Source organism: Brachycentrus maculatus, unplaced genomic scaffold, assembly GCF_059751285.1.
Source record: "Brachycentrus maculatus isolate JH-2025_06_01 unplaced genomic scaffold, ASM5975128v1 h1tg000199l, whole genome shotgun sequence".
In the NCBI taxonomy this organism is placed as follows: domain Eukaryota; kingdom Metazoa; phylum Arthropoda; class Insecta; order Trichoptera; family Brachycentridae; genus Brachycentrus; species Brachycentrus maculatus.
This window is the reverse complement of record NW_028280950.1, coordinates 3,188,800-3,212,762: the sequence shown is the minus strand read 5'-3', so window position 1 is coordinate 3,212,762 and position 23,963 is coordinate 3,188,800. Positions and strand designations below refer to the sequence as shown.

Below are 23,963 nucleotides of genomic sequence, written 5' to 3'. Positions count from 1 at the left end.
CCCGCTCTCTGTGATCTTACAACATTGACCTTAATTTTTTACAGAAATGCAATCTAAAGTAACTAACTGACCATCACGCCGCTTCCGCAGGGATAGGCAGAGAGAATAGAACACCACACCACGCTACTCTTGTCTTTGTACACATTCTTCTTTACGCATCCCCTCACACATCCTCCTCCCAACCCTTATCCGCACCCCAAAGGTGCATAGGGCACTGCATTATATAGAAGCAGTGTTATCTTGATCGTTAAATACACGAAGGAAAGGTGATCAGCCTTTCGCTTCAGGTACCAGTCCAGGGTCATATTAAATATATATTTGACTGAAAAATCAATAATATTTATTGCGACCCTCTTGGGAATCAAACCCGGGACCTCCAGCATGGTAGCCTAGAGCGCTAACCGCTACACTATGGAGGCGGACCTCATACATACCCGCCGATTATTCGGATTCCTGAATTGACCACTTTCAATTATTTTAAATACTTGATCATGCCAAGTTTTGCCCGGTCGTCCTCTGCTCATGTTCCCAACAAGATTCGCCTCATAAATTTCTTTTACAGTCCTTTCTTCACTCGTTCGTTTAGATCTTTTATAACTAACTAACTAACCATCACGCCGCTTCAGGCAGAGAGTATAGAACGCCACACCACTCTGTCTTTGCAAACATTCTTCGCCTCTTCCACGTTCATGCATCTCCTCATACATACCCGCCGATTACTACGACTCCCAACCTGACCACTTTCAACTATTTGGCATACCTGATCGTGCCATGTTTTTCTTGGTCTTTCTCGGCTCCTTTTCCCCATTACATTCGCCTCATAAATTTGTTTTACCGTTCTTTCCTCACTCATTCGTTCCACATGTCCAAACCATCTCAACGCACCTTTCTTAATTTTATTGATAATGGTTATCTCCGCTTTGCATTCCTTCCTTATTTCACTATTCGAACATCTATCATGCATCGTTTTGTCGCACATTCTTCTGAGAGATTGCATTTCGACTGCACTCAGTCTACTTTCATCCTTCTTTTGCCAACTCCATGTTTTACTTCCATACATTAGAGTTGGAACCAGGACTCCGTTGCGCACTGCCAGTTTAGCTTCCGCTGATAGGTTTTTATTTGCCATAACTGATATTATTAGAGGGTATTTCTTTTTCATCGACAATTTTAATGACTTCCTTTAATCTGACTCTATCGAATGCTTTAGTAAGACCTGCAAAGCAGAGGTAAGCTGTCTTATTGAACTCTCTTGCTTTTTTAACTATTTGTCTAACAACAAATATGTTGATATTATTTATGTCCGAGTTCACTCGGTTTCTCACCGTCACATATTTAGCATATTCTTCTGGTGACGGTGAGCTTCTGTATTTCAGATGGTTTTTCTTCGGCGAGTTCCTTGACTTCATCAGTACACCATTTTATCAATAATGATTATCTCAGCCCTGCATTCTTTCCTTCTTTCACCATTCGAACATCTATCATACATATTTTTGCCTCACATACAAATAATGTAAATAAAAATAAAAATAATAGCACAACCTGGCTGAACGGTGGAATACGCGTGAATAGCCAATAAATAAAAAAAAGACATTCATAACAACAGCAATGGGGGCGCGAGATAGAGACAGGCATGAATTAGAAAGAGATAGAAAGGCATTCGCCGGAGCTAGCGATTGAGTTTGGCTTAGTCCCCAGAACCAAAGATCAAAGACGAATATCTATTTACTTATATTTCTTCTTTTTTTATGGCTGTTCACGCTTCTAGCCAATGCGAGTTATTTTTTATTTATATATTATTATTTTACACTTTTTACAATTTAAAAAAAGATAATTGTTTGAGTTTTTATTATTTACAAAAAAAAACTTCAATTTCATACTATTTCTGTGAGCCTAAGCGGCTCATTATTAGAAAGTGGTATCAAATTGTGGTAAAGTGGGTTCGAACCGAAAAACTTTGATTAAAAAATCCGAGACACTAACCACGGGACCACAACCCGATACGATTTGAATTGAAATCGTTTGTTTTCCTGTAATTGGGGTTAGTTTCATTATTAAGTTGGTTTGTTTAGTGAGTTATTTAATATATTTCATACACATTTACAAATGATTTTCAATTAATTTTGTTTGTTAGGGGAGGTCGATGAGATTGAGATGTTAGTAGAAAATGGAATTGGATTGAGAAGACAATACTTGACATATAAATTTATCTTAAAATTTTCGACTAAAAAATATAATATTCTGATTTAAAAAAAATGATAGTTAATAATTCCGAGGGGGCGTCAGAGGCCTGCACTTGCAGGGCATTAATTGGAGACCTAGATCTTATTTCATTGGGCACCCGTTTAACTCTTAAACGCTACCATGGGTACTGGAGTACCCCACAGGATTTTAAAAACCCAGTATTTAAAAAAATATCGTATCCACACTTGCGCCATTCAAGCTAATCTCTAATTATTAGTTACTGCGACGAACTGTCCATCGAAGTGTCGCGCAGGTACAGACGTGTGGGCGGGTGTTCCGGGGTACTCTAGAACCCCACGGTAGTAGTTGTCAAAGTTTTTTCAAATTCGAAGGCGGCTGAACTTTGTTATTTATTGGTAAGTTTTATTAAATATTATTCTTGAAATAAATATTTAACTCTTTTATTAGGTATATTATGTTTTTATTATCACTTAAAATCGTGTTTTTATTATTCTTTTTACATATGTTTATAAGTTTGTTATTTTCCATGACAAGTAATCTACGTTTTTGTTAGTCATTTGTCTCATAGATCAAATCGACGTCTTAGAACTGATGGTGAAAAAGCAGTGTTTTTAGAAGATTTGGATAATGAGGAGATGAATACTAGAGGTGCTTCAGATGATGAACTGGATGACCTCATTCAAGATTTTAGCTTTTAGAAGAGCCTGGTGTTAATTCTCAAAATCACTACTCCACTCTTGTTGCTTGCAAATACGCTGATAGTGGCGATGAAGATGACATTCGTGGTATCGTATCAATGAAGAAAATAAAGTACTACTGCCAGAAATTATAGCATTTTATAATAAAATAAAATGTGGGTAGATGTTTTTGACCAGATGAGTAAAAAGTATTCTACGTCTAGAAAAAACGAGAAGATAGCCTTTGTGTATTTTCTATACCCTCTTAAATACAGTAGGAGTAAACTCCTGGATTTTTTATACTATGTCAAGAAGTCCAGACAAGAAACTCATTCCGAAAAGACGTCTATTTTTTAAGGAAATGGCAAAATCTCTTATAACACCGTATATGCAAGAAAAATTACAATGGCCATGTTTGCCCCGGGATATAAGGAAATCTATACATGGTATTTTAAAAAATGAAATGGACATTGCTGAACCAGTCCCTCGAGATACCAAACCTGATCGCTGCTGCTTCTGTCCGCATATAAAAGATAGGAAATCGAGGACCGCGTGCTCCTCTTGTCGTCGTCATATTTGTGCATCCATCAAATAAAAATATGCAATCTTTGCAAACAAAAATTTTAAAAATTATTTCAATTTGTTTTATTTGTAGGCCTAAGTAATAGTACATTTGAGTAAATACAAGAAATTAATTGATAAATTTATAGTTTTATTTCTAACTCATAAATATCTACGGGGTACTCAGGTACCCCACGGTAGTATTCATGCCTATAAAGTTGAGGGTAGTGTTCTAGAGTTAATGACGGCTTCCTTTCAGACCTCTCCAGCATTAGCATTCCATTTTCCACTAACATCTCAACCTTATTAACCTCCCAAACTTGTTTGCAATAATTTTTATTTCTGCTAATAATTTGGATGCAACTGGCTATCCAGAAGCTTTCAGATTCATTGTCGTTGCATAACCTAGTTGTGAAAGTAGAGTGGAGTTCCCTAGATTTTCAATTCTGCGGCGATTGCATCGTTCAGAACTATCTTCAAAAGCTGTTCCGCACGACCGCGCTTTTGTTGTTTTCGAGTCATCTTGCCCCTATGTGCGGCGCGGCGAATTGCATTTGAATTCAAATCGTATCGGGTTGTGGTCCCGTGGTTAGTGTCTCGGATTTTTTAATCAAAGTTTTTCGGTTCGAACCCACTTTACCACAATTTGATACCACTTTCTAATAATGAGCCGCTTAGGCTCACAGAAATAGTATGAAATTGAAGTTTTTTTTTGTAAATAATAAAAACTCAAACAATTATCTTTTTTTAAATTGTAAAAAGTGTAAAATAATAATATATAAATAAAAAATAACTCGCATTGGCTAGAAGCGTGAACAGCCATAAAAAAAGAAGAAATATAAGTAAATAGATATTCGTCTTTGATCTTTGGTTCTGGGGACTAAGCCAAACTCAATCGCTAGCTCCGGCGAATGCCTTTCTATCTCTTTCTAATTCATGCCTGTCTCTATCTCGCGCCCCCATTGCTGTTGTTATGAATGTCTTTTTTTTATTTATTGGCTATTCACGCGTATTCCACCGTTCAGCCAGGTTGTGCTATTATTTTTATTTTTATTTACATTATTTGTATGTGAGGCAAAAATATGTATGATAGATGTTCGAATGGTGAAAGAAGGAAAGAATGCAGGGCTGAGATAATCATTATTGATAAAATGGTGTACTGATGAAGTCAAGGAACTCGCCGAAGAAAAACCATCTGAAATACAGAAGCTCACCGTCACCAGAAGAATATGCTAAATATGTGACGGTGAGAAACCGAGTGAACTCGGACATAAATAATATCAACATATTTGTTGTTAGACAAATAGTTAAAAAAGCAAGAGAGTTCAATAAGACAGCTTACCTCTGCTTTGCAGGTCTTACTAAAGCATTCGATAGAGTCAGATTAAAGGAAGTCATTAAAATTGTCGATGAAAAAGAAATACCCTCTAATAATATCAGTTATGGCAAATAAAAACCTATCAGCGGAAGCTAAACTGGCAGTGCGCAACGGAGTCCTGGTTCCAACTCTAATGTATGGAAGTAAAACATGGAGTTGGCAAAAGAAGGATGAAAGTAGACTGAGTGCAGTCGAAATGCAATCTCTCAGAAGAATGTGCGACAAAACGATGCATGATAGATGTTCGAATAGTGAAATAAGGAAGGAATGCAAAGCGGAGATAACCATTATCAATAAAATTAAGAAAGGTGCGTTGAGATGGTTTGGACATGTGGAACGAATGAGTGAGGAAAGAACGGTAAAACAAATTTATGAGGCGAATGTAATGGGGAAAAGGAGCCGAGAAAGACCAAGAAAAACATGGCACGATCAGGTATGCCAAATAGTTGAAAGTGGTCAGGTTGGGAGTCGTAGTAATCGGCGGGTATGTATGAGGAGATGCATGAACGTGGAAGAGGCGAAGAATGTTTGCAAAGACAGAGTGGTGTGGCGTTCTATACTCTCTGCCTGAAGCGGCGTGATGGTTAGTTAGTTAGTTATAAAAGATCTAAACGAACGAGTGAAGAAAGGACTGTAAAAGAAATTTATGAGGCGAATCTTGTTGGGAACATGAGCAGAGGACGACCGGGCAAAACTTGGCATGATCAAGTATTTAAAATAATTGAAAGTGGTCAATTCAGGAATCCGAATAATCGGCGGGTATGTATGAGGTCCGCCTCCATAGTGTAGCGGTTAGCGCTCTAGGCTACCATGCTGGAGGTCCCGGGTTTGATTCCCAAGAGGGTCGCAATAAATATTATTGATTTTTCAGTCAAATATATATTTAATATGACCCTGGACTGGTACCTGAAGCGAAAGGCTGATCACCTTTCCTTCGTGTATTTAACGATCAAGATAACACTGCTTCTATATAATGCAGTGCCCTATGCACCTTTGGGGTGCGGATAAGGGTTGGGAGGAGGATGTGTGAGGGGATGCGTAAAGAAGAATGTGTACAAAGACAAGAGTAGCGTGGTGTGGTGTTCTATTCTCTCTGCCTATCCCTGCGGAAGCGGCGTGATGGTCAGTTAGTTACTTTAGATTGCATTTCTGTAAAAAATTAAGGTCAATGTTGTAAGATCACAGAGAGCGGGATAGGATGATACTTTTCAAGGATCTCGGTCATTAATGAACAAAATAAAAACATATTTAAGAGCATAATATGTTTATTTTCAGGGGGGAGAGTATACATATATTAGTCACGATGAATAACTCCCAAGAAAATTGTGCAATAACACACGTTTCATGGTTATATCATCTATCTGCCTATACATATCTGCAAACACTAAAACAGTAATTACTGGCTACACATCCAAATAAAACAATGCCGAATCGTCCTCTGTAGTTTATATATTCTGATCCAGCGCTAGGAAATGAAACTGTCCAAAGCGCCAACACAATGGGGGAAATGGAACCCTTCTGCCGCGACAAGTCATTTGCCAATAGTTGTACGAGTCTGAAAAGGTAACAAAGTTACAGAATTAGTTTATATGTTTGAAAAATAATTGCGAGCATTACGACCCACTGAGCGATCTCCGATTATGAGGATATCAGACACCGGTATACACTGAGATGGTCTTATAAGGTATACAGTGGCAGGCTTCCCGGAGGGGCTGATATGAAGAGTTCCAACCTCATCATAAAACTGCTCGTGGAGCACAGATGGGGGCTGAAAATTTGTCAGCATCAAGAGTCCAGTCCGGTATTGCGATTGCAAGCTTCGGCGGGCTGGTCTTCTTACATCATATATCGAATATTATTTATTAATTATCATCCATACCTATTTCTTTGTGAACAAAACATGGCCAAGCATTGCACCCACTAGTAAATTGACATTTGTAACTGTATAAGTAAAACTGGAAAACCATTTCAAAATCTATACGCCACGTGCTGTAGTTATTTTTGAATGACATCTTTTGTGTTTGTTGAATCTTATTTTATATGCATATATTGCAATAAACAACATTATATGACAATAAATGTACTTGTAATTATGTTTGGCTTCTTTCTTACGAGTCCATGCTCGGATGATATGGCGCGATTAGTGTAACTCTTTATGAAAGGTGGGCTTCAAATAACATTTAATCGTTCACCTCTTGAGCGCTGGACACGCAGGGTATTTTCTTTAAAGGATATTTAAACTCGGCTTCTGCCATCCCGACAATGTTCCGAAATTTCCCAGGTGGCTCTGCCGACAGCTCAGAGTCGGTTGTCCGTACTTTACCTAAAATATAACATAAAAACGATAATAAAAACAGACTCGCTGTCAACGGACTGTCAGAATGACATTTCACACAAAGAAGATTGCACAGTTTTTCAGGCATGAAAAACAACAACAAAAACAGTTGATTACCTGCAATGCTGTTGATGGGGTCATTCGGGAGGTTATAGAATACATATTTCTTCTAATTAGCGCTTATTTGAGCAGCAGTCGAGACAAATTTCTTGCGTAATTTGTTTGACAGCTGTTTAGCAAACGGCGGAATGAGAGGAAACGCCTTACCAATAATGAAGTACTCACATTTCCAATACATAATAGTTATTTTCAACACGAGATCACCCGGCGTGTCATTTATCGTTTACAATGAATTATATAAATTAGTTTGTGCAATGAATTCATGACGGTCGCCCGGCCAGACTCGAACGAAGCTTATATACAAATATCATATACTAATGATGGCGCTGTAGGTATTCGATTTCGCGTCACATCGCCAGGTTGGCAGTGAAATCTTTCGTCTTTCCAAAATTCGTACTTGAACGTTACAAAACCAGAGAAAATGTAACAAAATCTACTATTTTCCTCGTCGTGAGTGACCAGCATAACAAGAATGAATTTTATAAGTTTTGACTGATTTTTTAATGTGATTTTGATTAGTAATTCTTTAGTTAAATTTAAAAAGTTTTTGAATTTTTTTTAATTGATCATTTGTCACATTATCTTGTGCTTTGGTTAGAGAAGGGACAATTCTTTTGTTTTTAACGAAAGCACGATGAAGAAATTATTTATGTTTTCTTTTATTATTGTATATGGTAAATTTGTTTTTTTTTATTATTCATAACTGAAAACATATATTGTATTGCTTGTTCTTTAACTTTATTTACGTTCGGGGCTTTCTGCAGTTTTAGCTTATTCCGAAGGATTGACTGGAGGATACCGGTCAGGTGCTGGAAGCAAGGCCTCGAAATATGACATTCCGAGGACTGCTGGTTACTCAGGAGGTGGATATGCACAAGAGGTCAATAATAATATTTCGAAAGAGACTAATAAAAGTAAGTTATGTGATCACCTTAACTCATTCATCATATCCGTCAATTCTCAATACCAACATCAAACATTGACCAAGAGTTAAATTGGTAAGACACTGAAAAATATCACCAAACTTCAGTCAATAATTTATGTTAACAACTTTTAAAATTATAAATAATGTATATGTCTAATGAACTTCAGAGGCCTGTACACTTCACCTTTGTTTGGAATAAAAAAATAATGAAGTAAATTAGTTTTATGATTTGATTTAAATTTGTAGTGAAACTAGATTTTTATAATGTGCTGTTTAAATGCTTAGAGTGTAATTGTTTATTTAAAAATTGTAAACAAACTGTAAGGATTAAATGGTTTTAATAATTACATAATTTAACTTTGAGTGATATTTTACAAAGTTATATTTAATTGGAAAAACTATGTAATAGCATTCCACAAATCTTTAATATATTTATTATTTTATGGTTTGTAAATTGTATCGGGTTGTGGTCCCGTGGTTAGTGTCGCGGACTCTTAAGTCAGAGTTTCTCGGTTCGAATCCACTCTACCACAATTTGATACCTATTTCTAATAATGAGCCGCTTAGGCTCACAGAAATAGTATGAAATTGAAATATTTGTGTAAATAATAAAAACATAAATATTTCTCTTTTTTAAAATAAAAAAATTATAAAAAGAGCAATACATAATTTGTAGTCCTTGTACAATTTTAGCAACCGGGAAACCATCTCAAACATCAAGAAGAGGAATGGTACTTTCAGCTTGGGGAATCATTGCAATAATTCTTAGTGTAATCATGCTATCCGCAGGAACTTATTATTTCTTCATATTTTATCCTCTTGTTTGCAAAAAAGAACGTAACTATGATGTTATAGAGCTTTCTTCAGTTTAAATAAAATTTTAATCATATAGATAAACTCTTGATGCAAAAATTATATATATTTTTTTACTTTTTAAAGAAAATCCATTTTTTCTGATGAATAATATCAATTATTTGTTTTAAATATATATTTTGATTGTCATTAAGTACTCCCTTAATTAATTTTGACTATTATCTTCTCGGGTTTCACAATATTTTTAAAAAACATCATCAGCTTTTTTCTTGTGTCCAGTATTGAACAAAGGCCTCCCTCTTAAACTTCCACAGTTCTCTGTCGGATGCTACTCTTTTCCAGTGCAGGCCGGCCACTTTCCTATTGTCATCGGACCATCTTGTCTGGGGCCTACCCACGCTTCTGCGTCCTGTTCTAGGCTTCCAGTCAAGCACCTTTTTCGTCCATCTATCTTCAGACATACGTGCCGCATGTCCTGCCCAGTTCCACTTTAGTTCCACAATTCTTCGAGCCACATCTGTTGCCTTGGTCTTTTCCCTTATCCATATGTTTAGCATCCTTCTCTCCATAGCTCTTTGTGTAACCTGTAGTTTCAGACATTACTTTCAATGAACCCAAAAACATCATTAAGAAATCAAGTTTTTTTAGTAATTAAATTTTAGTTTATTAGAAGGGAATTCATCAAAGTTAGTGATATAAATATAATAATAAAGTAGTTCCTTAGTAATTCTTATTAATTACGATTTAGACTATCTTTTAATTACATTTTTATATCCATATATCAATTGTTTTTATGGAGTTGGTAGGCATTTTCTCCAATTTGTTTTTCTGTTTTAATGTGACAAGTGACTGTCATCACAGATTGATCGTTTATACATCATTTGCATATAAATTGTGGAATTAGGGTTAAAATTTGCATATATGTATCAATTTATATGATTATTGTTTGTGCATACATCTCAGTGACAAATTATAACAGTTATAAAATAGGCATTCCTAATTATATTATTTCTAAGTGAAAATAAATGTCCATGACAAATAAGATATATTATATTATGTAGGTACACAATTAAATTCAGTCACAAAATGCATGTATAGTTGTAAGATCATACTGCGTCAACCACAACATTATGGAGGTGGCCATATGTATGTAGATAATAATTATCTACTATCTATTTTAAGACTATGCGGTTAGATTAGTATTGATTACAACATAAAATTGTATGTGAATACTTTGAGTGAAGAATCGTGAATATTAATATAATTATGAATCTCAAATTATTAAGTATTACTATTTTTAAATCTATACACTACATATCTGTAAAACCTTTGATCTAATTATTCGTATAATCTAGAAAAATGCTTTAATTATTTACGAGCATAAATATTTTTATACTTAAAAATAAATGTTTATAATATATTAAAAAATAAAAATCCCCTTTATTGAGAGGAATTGACATTATTTTAAAATAAAGATAACACACTGTATTCTCACGATAGAAAGTATTTATAATAATGATAACAAAACAAAATAGGGGGCATACCCGATGTTTATCTTTACATCATCAAAATGATACAATTGGGGAATACTTGATTTTTATTTATTGAGTTTTCTGAGTTATTTGCTCATTGCATATTTTGTGTTTCAAGACTTTAGTTTGTGAAAAATAAAAAAAATTTAAATAACATTAGTGTTTGTGATCTCTGAAGGATAGCTTAAGCTTTTTTGGGTATGTGTTAAAAGATTATCTTTTATTTGCAACATTAGAAAATTAATTTCAGTTTTTTTGGAACTTCCTACTTTTTACTTACTCTGGGTCTCACAACACAATTCCACACAACACAAAATTTGAATAACAAATTTTAAATATACAGAATTTGAAGGGACCAAACGTTGAAAAGTATTTCAAGTAAACAAATTGCTCACTCCTTTCAAGAACGTCATAAATCAAAAAACTTGATTTTTCAGTAGAACGTTTTTAAAGTTAAGTAATATAATACAATGTATTAAAAATGAATATCAAGCCACTTATTGGAACTTTTTACTGTGCAACAGATCTTTTTAGGTAAAACCTGAATGTTTTTTCTCCATTCGAAAAATATTTAGTATATTTCAAAAAATACTTAAACAATACCTTTTCTTCAAAATGCAAAAACAACACTTTCTGCCCTGTAGCGGGTAAATATTAAGTTAAAAATATGCCGCTTTTGCTGGGATATAGTACATTTTTTGGGCATTCCGAAAACATGCACAACTGAAAATTGACGATTTTAGATTTATGATGTTCTTGAAAGGAGTGAGCGTAATATTATTTATATATTTTTTTAATCTTCCATACACAACATGTTTCAATACTAATTTGTCTATTTTGTTGAAAAAATAAGTACAATATAATTATACACCTGCTTATTATACTGCCATGTAACATATAAGTAATTAAAATTAATGGTTATTTATAATTGACTGATTAATGTTTTTAAGTAAATCTAATGTACGTAGTTTATTTAGAATTGATTATTATTTATCATGAGAAAAATGTTATTTAAAATGCATTGTTTGTTAATAAAAACAATTTAAAAGGTGATACATTCAATTCTAATAAGTAAAAATCAACTTTTAAGTAATTTGTTTATCATTGTGATCTCAATTTAGTTTTCAACCCGCCTTCACTGTAACATCTGTGGAAATATGAAAGTCAAATACTACCTTTTTTTTACTTTTGAATTTACATAATGATTAACTTCCCGTTGGATCATACTTTGTTTCTAAATGTGTTTGTTTATGTCACATGCACTTTTGAGGGCCACAATATGCCACATGTGTTCATCACGTATTTAATAAATGTAGTAAAGCTAGCCAATTATTTACTCTGGCTAGTTGCAATCATTAATATTTTTACAATGGCTAAAGAAATGGTAAAGACCCCTTCTAAAAGAATGATACTAAATAAAATCCTGTTAAAAATACCAAATTGACTTGAAACATATTCTGTGGTTAATTTACATGTTTTTCAAATAATATAGGCACATATTTTATAGGGTGACATAGGTTAAGTCAATGTTTCATCCGAGTTTTTCTTTTACTTCAAAGAGTATATTTATAAAGACAAATTAAACATAATATGTATTATAAGTTGCTTCACATAGCCTTATTGGGCTTCTTTTATTAGAATCACATTTTTTAATAGAATAAAACTATATTTATGTAATTGCATTTTTATTAAATTGATATCCACCCCTATGTAAGGACACAAGGTTAAGTTGTTATTGCTCACCCCACATAAGATGTAACCAATGTATGGTATACTCCGATATTGTATTATATATATATACACACAGGTCTGAGGGGCGGTAACATTATGACAAAACATAAGATTTTGACACTTTGTATACACGACTTGTCGTGTGTCTTTGTTAGATTAACCCGTAAGCTGCGGATCGCATCTATTGTTGTTTTTTATAAAGGTACAGTTGACTGCGGATCGCATGCATAGTCGTTTTTCAACTTTACGTACTTATATCAACACCTATGCATAACTTTTTGCACTTAAATTTGGTTTGAGGCATGGATGAATAAGTTCTTTTTGATTTAGTGTCATAAAATATCAAAATTATTTCAATTTAGTGTCAACTTTATCGTGAATACTTCCGGTCGGCTGATGCTCGGCGCATGCTCTCAGTATCGTATAGTATGTTCGTATAGGCGATCTAAATTACCATAAAATATTTTCATAATTATTATATTTATTAACTGTGTGGAACGAGAAGGGTGTTATGATTAACTAACAAGTGGTTGTGTAACACGGTGCTTTGTGATATTTTGTACTATTTTTTTTGTTGTTTATTATCGTGCGATGCTTCGAATACTGGAAGCATTTTTTTGTTAAAACTTTGATCGTCATAAATATATTTCTTCCTGTTTAAAATTTATACGACAATGAAGAAAATATCGTGTTTTTTATAAGAAACAACGATTCTGAAAACAAAAATGGTGATAGCGACCATAACCAATACGCGAGAAAAGGAATAAAGTCACAAAATTTTTATGTCCCACATGCAAAATGCATTTTTGTTCTAATCACTGCTTTGAATATTTTCACACAATTTTGAAATATTGATCATGTCCGTTTTTCAAGATAAACTTTAATTTAAAATATTTTTCTAAATTTCATTTTAAATACATACAAATACATTTCATTTTAATTTCAAATACAACGCATTTAAAAAAAAACTGCGCGCACGCAACGAATGGACTATACGACAGCCGCGTCTTCTATACAGCCGCCAATTTTTCGGCCGCGAGTCCGTAAATATTAATATTTTTGTGTAAATGCACTATTAAAACATAATAAGTAAAGTGAATTATGTACTGTGAACATCAATGATGGATTTCCGAAAGTTTCAGTACAAAAAATAGGCAAAAATATGCTTTTTTTGTCAAAAATATAATAATGTAAAACAATCCAGCACGGGACGGAAAGTTTGACACTAGAAATCGAGCTAGAGGTTAAACTGTGATGATTTTAGAATTTTATATATATATATAAATATATATATATATATATATATATATATATATATATATATATATATATATATATATATATATATATATATATATATATATATATATATATATATATATATATATGATGATTTATTGCCCAGCTTAAGTTTTGGCAAACGGCTGTTAGGACTATTTGGCCGTTGCCAACAATAACCAAGTTGATGAGTCAATTAGATACATTTTCATGGGAGAATTCCAGGAGAAAGTAAAGATACAATTTGTTTTAATTATTTATTTCACTTCCACTGACAAAGTACCATAGTATTTAAAAATGTTAAATTTTTCATTAAAAATAAAGTTCTTAGATACACATAAATATTGTGCACTTTTATGATGGAGTTAATTGTTAAGAATACTGCTATTACAAAATACACCAAAGAGTCATCGTTCACTATTGCTATTACAAAATACACAAAACAGATTAACAACATTGATCACTTTACATTATGTTAACGTTAACTTTATTTTAATGTGCGACAGTTTTATATTTAGGGTATCAGAAGAAGTGATTTTCTCAGACTTTGGTTAACTTAAAAATATGGAATTGTGACATTACTCGGCATGTTCAACAATCTTCCTAATATCCTATTATAAAGTTCACAAGAATAGAGGTGGCATTATGATATTGGAAGACCCCCAGCATAGTTAAAACTTCCACACGTAACTGAAACAGTTTGGTATATTTGCACTGATATATGAGCGTTTGATTATGCTGAAGATGACACAACATTCATACACATGTATGTAACTGAATAAATGGATATGTTACTCGTTAGTCTATAATTCATCTTTATCTAAATCAATATCTGATAAGTCAATATCATCTTCTTGGGGTAAAACTCCATCTTTTCCATCCCAAGGGTCATTTTCATATATTTTTGGCATTTCGGCGCCTTTCACAGGTGCAGTTTGACCTCGCCCAAATGAGAGATCCCTGAAAGAAGATAAAAGTTAACAGTATAACAAAAATTATAAAACATTTGGATAATGCCTGCCCACATATTATATTTAGTTTCTTTGAATCACTCTTTAGTAAATTGAATAATTAAATTTTCAATTTGAAGATATACAGACATATTTTTTGTTAAATAAAACCATTAGGTAAATAAACTTCTCCAGTGTTAAAAATTTTACCAACCTAAGAAATTCGTTAATTCCTTGTTCAGAGAATGATCCTCTAAGGATAGAATATTTCATTTTCTTGATATTCACCACAGCCATGGCGGGATATCCAAATCCACCAATCTCCAGCGCTTCCTCTACTCCTGGTTGGGCTCCACCTTCACTCCACAGCCATCTACAATACGTTATATTTTAAAAAAATGTGTGTATAAGGCAGCGTCAAAAGAAAGCAAAATCTTCCATGGCTCTTTTTAATAAAGTTGTCTTCTGGTGATGGCATCGTTTTCATCCCTTCATACTGGTATTGTTAATTTGACTTGTTAATGAGTGGAGATAAATAAAAATGTTGGTTGTAAAGAAAACACATCTCTTATAAGATCCGATCAGTTTTCAATGCCGCAGCACGATTGATAACCGAAATGCCAAAATTTTCACACATCTTGGAACACCTAAAAGAACTTCTCCAGAAAGAATAACTTTCAAACTTTCCTGGATGCTGTAGAGGGAAATTCATGAATGGCACCGGTTTATATCTCAGAGCTCTGTTATCCTGAGTTAGTCAGCAGAAGACAGGCAACCCTTCGATCAGCGACCACATCAGCTATCGGAGCCTAAACGTCATCTCAATAATGATTTTGGTGATAGGGTCTTCGCCATTGCTGGTCCCGTAGTGTGGAACGACTTACTCTCAAACCTGAGATCAATCTAAAATTTGCCCGTATTTTGATCTAAACTCAAGACCCACCTTTTTCCAAATCTCTTTAATTATTGTACATTGTAAAGCGCCGCTACGGAAACGGCGCTATATAAATTGGCGATATTTATTACTATCATAATATCTGCACATAATGGTGCATAGGGCAATGCATCATATTGAGGCAGTATTTCTCTGATTGGTAAACACAAGAAGGCAAGGTGAATAAATCACTTATTCTTCTTGGACCCCCCCCCTGGAAATCAAGCCTGGGATTTGTAGAACGGGAGCCAAATACGCTAATGACCACACTATAGATGCAGACAAATACGTACCCCCACATTTTCTTCTTATACTTCTCCCCCATAGTCTTGAGAATTTCCAAGAAGCCATTTCTGCATGCTGCATCACAATCTAATATGTGTGGCAGTACTGATATTACACACAATGGTTTGTTTCCGCACGTATCTTGGAGAGATTTCTCATTAACAATCTGAAAATAAAGGAATAATAGAAATTTACATATAAGTCATTAACAAGTTATCATTAAAATAAATTTACATCAATACTTACTTGAATTAATTCTGGCGCTGGCATATTTTCTGAAACCATTTCTAAAGCCCAATTGACTATGTCGCTGGAAGTACGGCCCCCATTATACTCAGACACAGAATCAGAATCCTTCTTCCCTGCTGAAAATACTTTAATGGTCGGGTAACCTTGGACTCCATACTGACTAGCCTTTACCTGGTTAACGGTCGCGTCTAATGCTCCTAGTTTTACCTGAAAAACAGTAAATGTAAAGGTGTTTTAGAGTTTTTAGTTTTGACTCTGATGTTAGGCGTACCGGAAAGTTTTTTCATTTTTTGTAACGAGTGCAGTACGAGCCAGTTGAAATTTATTCATGGAGTCGTACGCACATTCTTTTTTATTTACTTTACTTTTGTAGCAACTGGAGGAAAGTAACCTATTTTCTTAATTTTTTTATAAACAGATGGTATTTTAACTATTGTTTCAAACATTTTTAGTTTTTTCTAAACAAACAAATGTTAACTAAGCATAATATTTTAATTGGATACCAAGCATAACATTAAAACAAAAACGAATTTACATTTTAAAAAGGTAGAGTCATGATAACTATCCTTATTCCATTTTTATTACCGTATTATATTTCACGCAGAAATATGATTTACTTTCTAGTCGTGATAAACATGTAAATCAAATAAAATAGCCATTAAAGATGCACTAAATGTTAATAATAGTTTCACATAAAAATAACGATTCGTGCCAAATAACAATATGTAAGTGTGTAATAAAAATGTATACAATGGCAGGCATGCAAATAGGGGTGCTTATATGAAATATGTAAAATCATCCATTTGAAGTTATGTTTGTAAGTAAATTATAAAAATTAATCACTAATGCAATTACATAGATGTATTAAATTGAAAAAAAATAACAGTTGAAAGTTTATACTATATTTGTTTCAATAATCGTTTCTCCGAAAAACCCAACGAGAAACCCTGAGTAGGGTGCCCATTTATCATAAACATAAATTTTTAAGGCATTGATTCTATAAGTTTTTGGCATCTTTCCACTGTGATATTTTTCTATACATATTTTATATATTTTTTCTTATTATTTATATTTTCACCACAGTATATTTTTCATAATGTTACATTGAGGACTCGACGAATTAATAATTATGCATTGGTCAAGAAATCGTAGCAAAAAGTGAATAAATAATGTCCTAAAAGATTTTCATAAAAAATTAAAATAAACATTCAAATAATTTCTTTTTCAACCTAAAAGATTTTTCATACTGAAATAAATGAATCTTAATTAGTGAAATAAATTAATTGATTAGTAAAAAAATATAATCCAATCAACAGTGTCTAAAAATATTTGTGGGTACTTACTTTACCCTTAAGTTCAGTAGCCGCTTTAGCCCAATGAGGTTCTAAACTCTTACAATGGCCGCACCAAGGAGCGAAGAATTCAACTAACCACAAATCATCACTCTGCATTACAAGCTTATCAAAGTTAGAATCTGTCAACTCCACGACTTCACTAGAATCACCCTGTAAATAAAAATAATTAAATAAGTACTAAGTTTTGTCATAAATCATATTCATGTTAACCATTATGTTACTTACATGCACGGTCACTACATTTCAATCAATACTATGTCTCAAGATTTTGATGAATAATATTTGGGCAATTGATGCTTACATTTAGTGTATTATTAAAATATTCCATATTTTATTCATAAAATCGAATACGATGTAAGGGTGAATAAATTAATAAGTAAAAAAAACCCATGGTACCAACGAACCCGAAAGTTAAGACGAAATTTCTTATGGTACTTTAAAATTATATTTGCACGATGACTATTTTATTCGAAATCAGCCCGTCGTTGACATTTGAAAAAATGTTTTGAAAACTGTTAATACTATCTATAAAATTACGCTTTTCCAATTATGAAAAAAATATTTTAATTCACTACTGGGAAAGGTGGTAGAAGATTGTAGGCTCCAAAATCTCAATGAATTTTTTGCTAATATTTCAATTTATCATATGTAGATGTTTTAACTTTCTATTTAAAATAAAATTAGTACTTCATTATTTCCAGTACAAATACTGTTCATCAGAACGATTTTACTAATTTTAACAAACTTAATTTTTTTTTGTCAGGAACACCTCAATTTTATTTGATCATTATTCATTTTCTTGAAATCAAAAGCTAATTATTCTAAGATTATTATAATCATTAATTCACTCACTCTTGTGTAACTCATATAAAAAAATGTTGTATAAATTATATAGGTATGTTTCATCAGTTTTAAGATAATATTTCAGAGCAAGCGGAGCCAAATTAAAGATATTAAAAATAAATAAAACTGGTTGAATTAAAAATAAAAGTCACATAAAAAAAACAGCTTTGCTTTTGTAATTTTCTTCTGCACTATCAATAAAATCATATCAGGATACTCCATGTGTATTATTACTTATATGCACATTGATAAATGATAGACAAATAAACAAATCATTTTAATTTTCTAATATACAGTGGAACTTCTCATGAGTGATTTGCATAACGAGGAAAAAAATGTGTAAAAGTTGCTCCGTTGACGAGCGATGATTCGTATAATGAGTTACAGAGAAAGGTCAAGTCCCTTTTTCACCGTGAGTGAGGACTTCCGCGCATGGGAAGGAGTTACCAAGGGGACCCTCACTTCAGCCTGGAAAATAACTTTGGCCAGAGTGTTGTCTAATGTGATTTTGAAATAGTACCTGTAGAGTCTACAGTCAACGAAATTGTGTCATTGGTCTATATCATGGGTCTCGAGGTGGATAGCAACGATATTGAAGAGCTTGTGAAAGAGCATAACCAAGACCTGACCACCGAAGAGCTTATGGAGTTGCATCGTGTTTGGAGTTAAAAGAAATTATGGAGAACTTGTTAACGGAGTAGGAGGAAGTAGCAGTGTTACAATCTTCTAGCACAATAAGAGAAATGCTAAAAGCATGAGAAACTGTGGGTCGTACATTAAGAAGCATCACCCTTATAAGGGGGTGGCTATTTGTTCTTCAAAATTTATTCAATAATAATGTTGTGACACATTTTCACCAAATTTTAAAGCGTCAGCAAAAACCAATATCTTCAGACAGTTTTCTAGTTAAAAGGGATGAATTATTTGGTATGATTTTTTTTTCAAAGTAAATTGTATTTTAAGTTGTTATACCCCTTCACAATTTATAAGTTATTTTATTTGAATAAACGTTAATATTTTTTTTTAATTTGAGTATTTTTCGGCATGGAACGCAATTATTGTATTTTACATTGATTTCTATAGGAAAAATGATTTGCTTAACGAGTAAGATGCTGGAACGAATTGTGCTCGTTTTGAGAGGTTTCACTGTATATATAAAATAACATAAATTTCTGAAAATTTAAGCAAAAGTGTCACAAATAATAATAAATAATTGAAACAGTATTTTAAATAGATGAAATATTTATTTAATGTGGTATGGGTGAAGAAAAAAATGTGTTTGTCATAAATACAAAAAAAAATAGGTCAGGTAAATAAAGTCAGGTCAAATTTTATTAGTCAGTTAGCGGTTAAAGTGTTCAGGAATCCAGTCCCCCATACCATATGTCTCTGGTTTGTCTTATTCACAGTGCTGTTCTATTATTACCTTTCCAGACTTTCCATCAGGTTTTCCACCAAGTTCAGCTCTAACTTTAGCTGAAGCAGCCTTCAACACGGCGTCTGCCATGTCCGAGGCAGTACGACTTCCTTTGAATGTTTCAGGATTATTTTTGTCTAGACCGAAGATCTTCAGAGTTGGGAATCCAGACACGCCGTATTGACTTCCGAGAGAGCGATGTTCATCGGCATCGACTGCCCCAACCTTGGCGATGCCCTATAAAAAAATTAATGACAGTATAACTCAAATATATATTTTACAAATCTAATAGTTTCATAAAATTACATTTCATTTGTCAACAATTTGGTTATAACGATTATTATACAAAATATGTTGGAAGAGCTCCATGGAAACCAGCATTGTGATTAGCTTCTACTGCATATGATATTCTAAGAACAAAATGGCGATATATTCAAGATTTGGTGAAAAATTAACTGATCGCATAAATGATTCTAGTTTTGTTCCAATTTTTACATCTTTTAAAACATGTTACGAATACGTCCAAACGTCCACAAAAAATTAAGAATTATTTCAACAACATAAGTTTTTTTTTTAAATATAAATGATTATTTATGTTTTATTTTCTCTAGTTAATATTTTACCTCAAGGGACTCGCATGAGTTAGTAGCAGTAAATAAAGGAACATTATATTACAATTTTAAAATTATCAAAATAAATATTCAAAAGATATATGAAAGAGAAATATTAATTTTAGGTACTAATTGGTCTTAGTGTTTAATCATAAGTTTTGTATTAGAGACTAAGATAGTATGCAAATAGAATGTTAATATTTATTATTATGCAAGAATTAGATTATATTTATACACGTGGCACTAAATAAGGATATGTAAAAAAAAATATGTTCATTTACATTGGGAACAGACTCGGTGCAATTTAAGCCTTTTAATCACTAAGTCTCAATATAAATCAATCATTTCGTATTGCGTATCACACTTTAAACCTCACTTTTCAGAGTTGAACCCGAATTGGTTATTTTCTTCATGATACCAGGCACTTCACAATTCGGTTGGAATGGTTGCCGCAGGGCATACTGGGAGGGCACAGGACGGTAATGGCTAACGATTGTGAAGTCTTATTATGATAACCCAATGGCCAGACATTTAAAATACTATCATTACTAACCACTTTATGCTCGCGCTCGTAAGAGTGAAGTGAACATGTCGTAACATAAAAGTCGTATACATAAGGGTGGTCACTTGGCATTATGCTCACTTTTGTAGATATGCAGTCTCTATATTTATAAATGGATCAGTACACCCATGGTCACATAGTCTATATTGATCATAATGCAGGTTACCAGGCCATATCATAAATCGTCAGTTTTGTGTTAATAATTAAGACTGGCGCAGTTTGTAAATTAGAACATGATTTTGGAATAATTGTAGGGTATAAATTATATTTGAACTTTGTGATTTTCCATTTTATAACTAAAATGTAACTTTGTTTTAAAATCACAATAAATATTTTGACTTAACTTAATTATAATGTCTACCGGTTTCGAAGCTAACCGCTTCTTTATCAAGACTAGATTTATATTAATCAGTCTTGATAAAGAAGCGGTTAGCTTCGAAACCGGTAGACATTATAACTAAGTTATAATAAAATATTTGTAGTGATTTTAAAACAAAGTTACGTTTTAATTATAAATTGTATTGTAATTTCTGGATGTTATATTCTTAATACCATACCATTGTATTAATTGAATTTCCGTGACTTGAATGTGAACTGATGATTATTTTTAATTTGTTTACATAATATAGTTTTACAATAGTATTTTGATCTGCTATGAACTTTCTCATAAACAATCGATAGATATTTATAAATAAAAACATAATCTTTGTACATTTGTAGTAACATCGCCAGAATTATAAACACGCTATTAAATATCCAATACGTTTAAAACTTTATCCAATTTTTTTCTATATATTTTTTTTTGTCGATGTAACCATTGCAATTCAAGGACGCAATAAGAGCTAAAAACCTGTATAAATATCACCACTGCTAAAATGAATACAGAGTACTGCAAATTAAATATGTATGCTTACAATTTTTAATTTTTTTCTTTATTTTTAATTCTTATGACATAAATTCAAATACAAAAAATATTAATAAAATATAAATATAAATACAAAAATAGATCTCACAAAGACATGGCCTGTGTGTGGGTATACAATATAATTAAGGTCATAGTAAAGGTTATAAGCTTTTATAAGTAGAACTAGAATAATAGTGTTAATATAAAATACAAAAAATAGTTGAATATCAGAAAGTAATTTTTTTTTTTTTTAAATAAAATTAAAAACATAAAAAAGATGAAAAAGTTAGCAAGCATGTACTACAAGAAAAAGGAGCTTAAATTTTAAACACTTACTTTCAATGCTTTGGCAACTTTGGTGATTTCTGGAACAAGGTTTTTACAGTGTCCACACCATGGTGCATAGAATTCGACAAGCCAGATAGAATCACTCTGTTTCACCAAACTATCAAAATTACTCGGTGTCAATTCCACCACATCTCCATTTGGTGGGTAAAATCCCCCACGCACATCATCAACACAAAGGGCAAAGTAAGCTAAAAACAATAACATAAATTTATATATATATATATATATATATATATATATATATATATATATATATATATATATATATATATATATATATATATATATATATATATATATATATATATATATATATATATATATATATATATATATATATATATATATATATATATATATATATATATATATATATAAATAGTATAATACACTTAATTCTGTTTTAATGCGGTTATTCTTTACCCAATTTCAAAACAACCCGGTTTAATAAAACAATACAAACGTTATTCCTTTGCTTTTTATATGAATAAAAAAACTTAAATATCTATCAATAAACAAAATTTGTGAAATATCTGTGAAACTATTATGCAAACGATTATGTTTTTGATAAGTGACGAGAGCTACATAGTTGAATTTATGGCATCAAAAATTTACACCGTGCGAAAAACAGAATTAAAGACAACAATACTTTAAATACTAATAAAATCCTTTTAGTTTAAGCAATAACATTGTAAGCTCCAAATGAAATCATTTCATTTCTAACATCCATGTGGAGCCAGAGTTAAGTGCAAATTTTGCAACTTTACTTTTATGTGTTTTTTGGGCGAGAAAAAACAGTTCAAGAGCCGAACAAGCTATTTTCTCGAAAAAAAAATCTGGAATAGTAAAATGAACAGTTAGAAAATATTCAGTTGCTTTTAGTTTAATTCTGATTTAGAAATGTATTTAATAAGCCAAAGAACATATTTGCCTATAGTTTAAGGGAGATAACACGTTTAAAAAAAGTTTTTTCTTATTAGATGGAATAAAAACAATGCAATAAACAATCACAATGATAGTAAATAAATCGAATATCGCTAATAATATATTTATTAACAAGAGTTGTCCTTTTCCTTTTTAGATCCTAAGACTGAAAACAATAACGAATATAACCTGTTCATATCAAACAAAGGGTTTAAAGTATTTTGTGATTGTACAAACCTATAATAAATAATTTGAAGAACATCTTTTCGTATTATTTTTACAAGAACTACCGGCGAATATTATATTTTAACCACGTCAACGAATGTCAATCCCCCGCAATCGGCAATCTGTCAGTTGTTAAAACGCGTAACCATAGATAAGTTTAAAATACGTCTACAGCAATAAAAGACATCATAACAGCAGTAGTAATTTAATCAAAAAAGCTTTCGAATATTTTGTAGTATAAAGCTAATTTACGGTTCAACTGTATACTTTTTATGTTGTGGCATAAAAATGATAGCTCGTTGAGTGAAAATTTCATGGCGAGCTGACTTGGAAGAATGCGATTGGACCAAATAATATTGCGTGTGGGGAGGGGGATGGGTAGGTTGGCGTTTAGCAGCACCGAGGTAGTTTAATGTTATTTTAATGCTTATGTTTTGCCCACATTTGAAGAATATTAAGTAGAAAGCCACTAAATTAGAATTTGGTTTAATTTATGATTTATTATCAACATTCTTTAATAATCAATTTCTTAAAATAGCATTTTTGTGATAGTTATTTTAACATTGGGCAATTTTATAACAAAAAGATTTGCAATCATAGAAATAGTTGAGAGTAAAAGATAAACATAATTTCCAGACGTCTGAAATCAATTTGTACAGATTAAAATATTTTCGTTTCATCCTCTTTCTGCTGCTTGGCATTAGAGACATATTTTATTTTATCGGTCGTAGGTAGTAATTTGCTTGACCAAATATTTAATTATATATGACTATTGGCGAGAGTTCATACGAAAATTCAGCT

The 23,963-nt window shown here is 32.2% G+C and overlaps 1 protein-coding gene and 1 long non-coding RNA gene across 4 annotated transcripts; both read right to left on the bottom strand.

The window, feature by feature from the left end:
* Positions 1 to 6,068: 6,068 nt before the first annotated feature.
* LOC148307468 (uncharacterized) lies at positions 6,069 to 7,578 on the bottom strand. Of its 3 annotated transcripts, none has more exons than XR_015837841.1 (3): positions 7,274 to 7,578; positions 6,701 to 7,144; positions 6,069 to 6,376 (listed from the first exon to the last, which is right to left on the bottom strand). It is a non-coding gene; the product is annotated as an uncharacterized LOC148307468 (long non-coding RNA). The 3 variants fall into 3 exon arrangements; XR_015837840.1 differs by having other exon boundaries at positions 7,014 to 7,144; XR_015837839.1 differs by having other exon boundaries at positions 7,014 to 7,144; positions 7,442 to 7,578.
* A 6,220-nt stretch (positions 7,579 to 13,798) lies between these two features.
* Positions 13,799 to 23,289, bottom strand: CaBP1 (Protein disulfide-isomerase A6 homolog CaBP1). The gene is made up of 8 exons (XM_088263377.1): positions 23,175 to 23,289; positions 22,002 to 22,201; positions 19,598 to 19,825; positions 17,317 to 17,478; positions 15,971 to 16,180; positions 15,733 to 15,890; positions 14,720 to 14,878; positions 13,799 to 14,515 (listed from the first exon to the last, which is right to left on the bottom strand). Exons 1-8 carry the CDS (start codon positions 23,197 to 23,199, stop codon positions 14,359 to 14,361), a joined length of 1,299 nt encoding a protein of 432 aa, XP_088119503.1. The 5' UTR covers positions 23,200 to 23,289; the 3' UTR covers positions 13,799 to 14,358.
* Between the last annotated feature and the right edge of the window lie 674 nt (positions 23,290 to 23,963).

Coding starts and splice junctions, on each gene's coding strand:
- CaBP1 (XM_088263377.1), bottom strand. CDS start 23,199: ATGTTCTTCAAATTATTTATTATAG. Junction 17,479..19,597: donor CTGATGGAAAGTCTGGAAAG/GTAATAATAGAA, acceptor TTTTATTTACAG/GGTGATTCTAGTGAAGTCGT. Junction 14,879..15,732: donor TATAAGAAGAAAATGTGGGG/GTACGTATTTGT, acceptor AACGTATTGTAG/ATGGCTGTGGAGTGAAGGTG.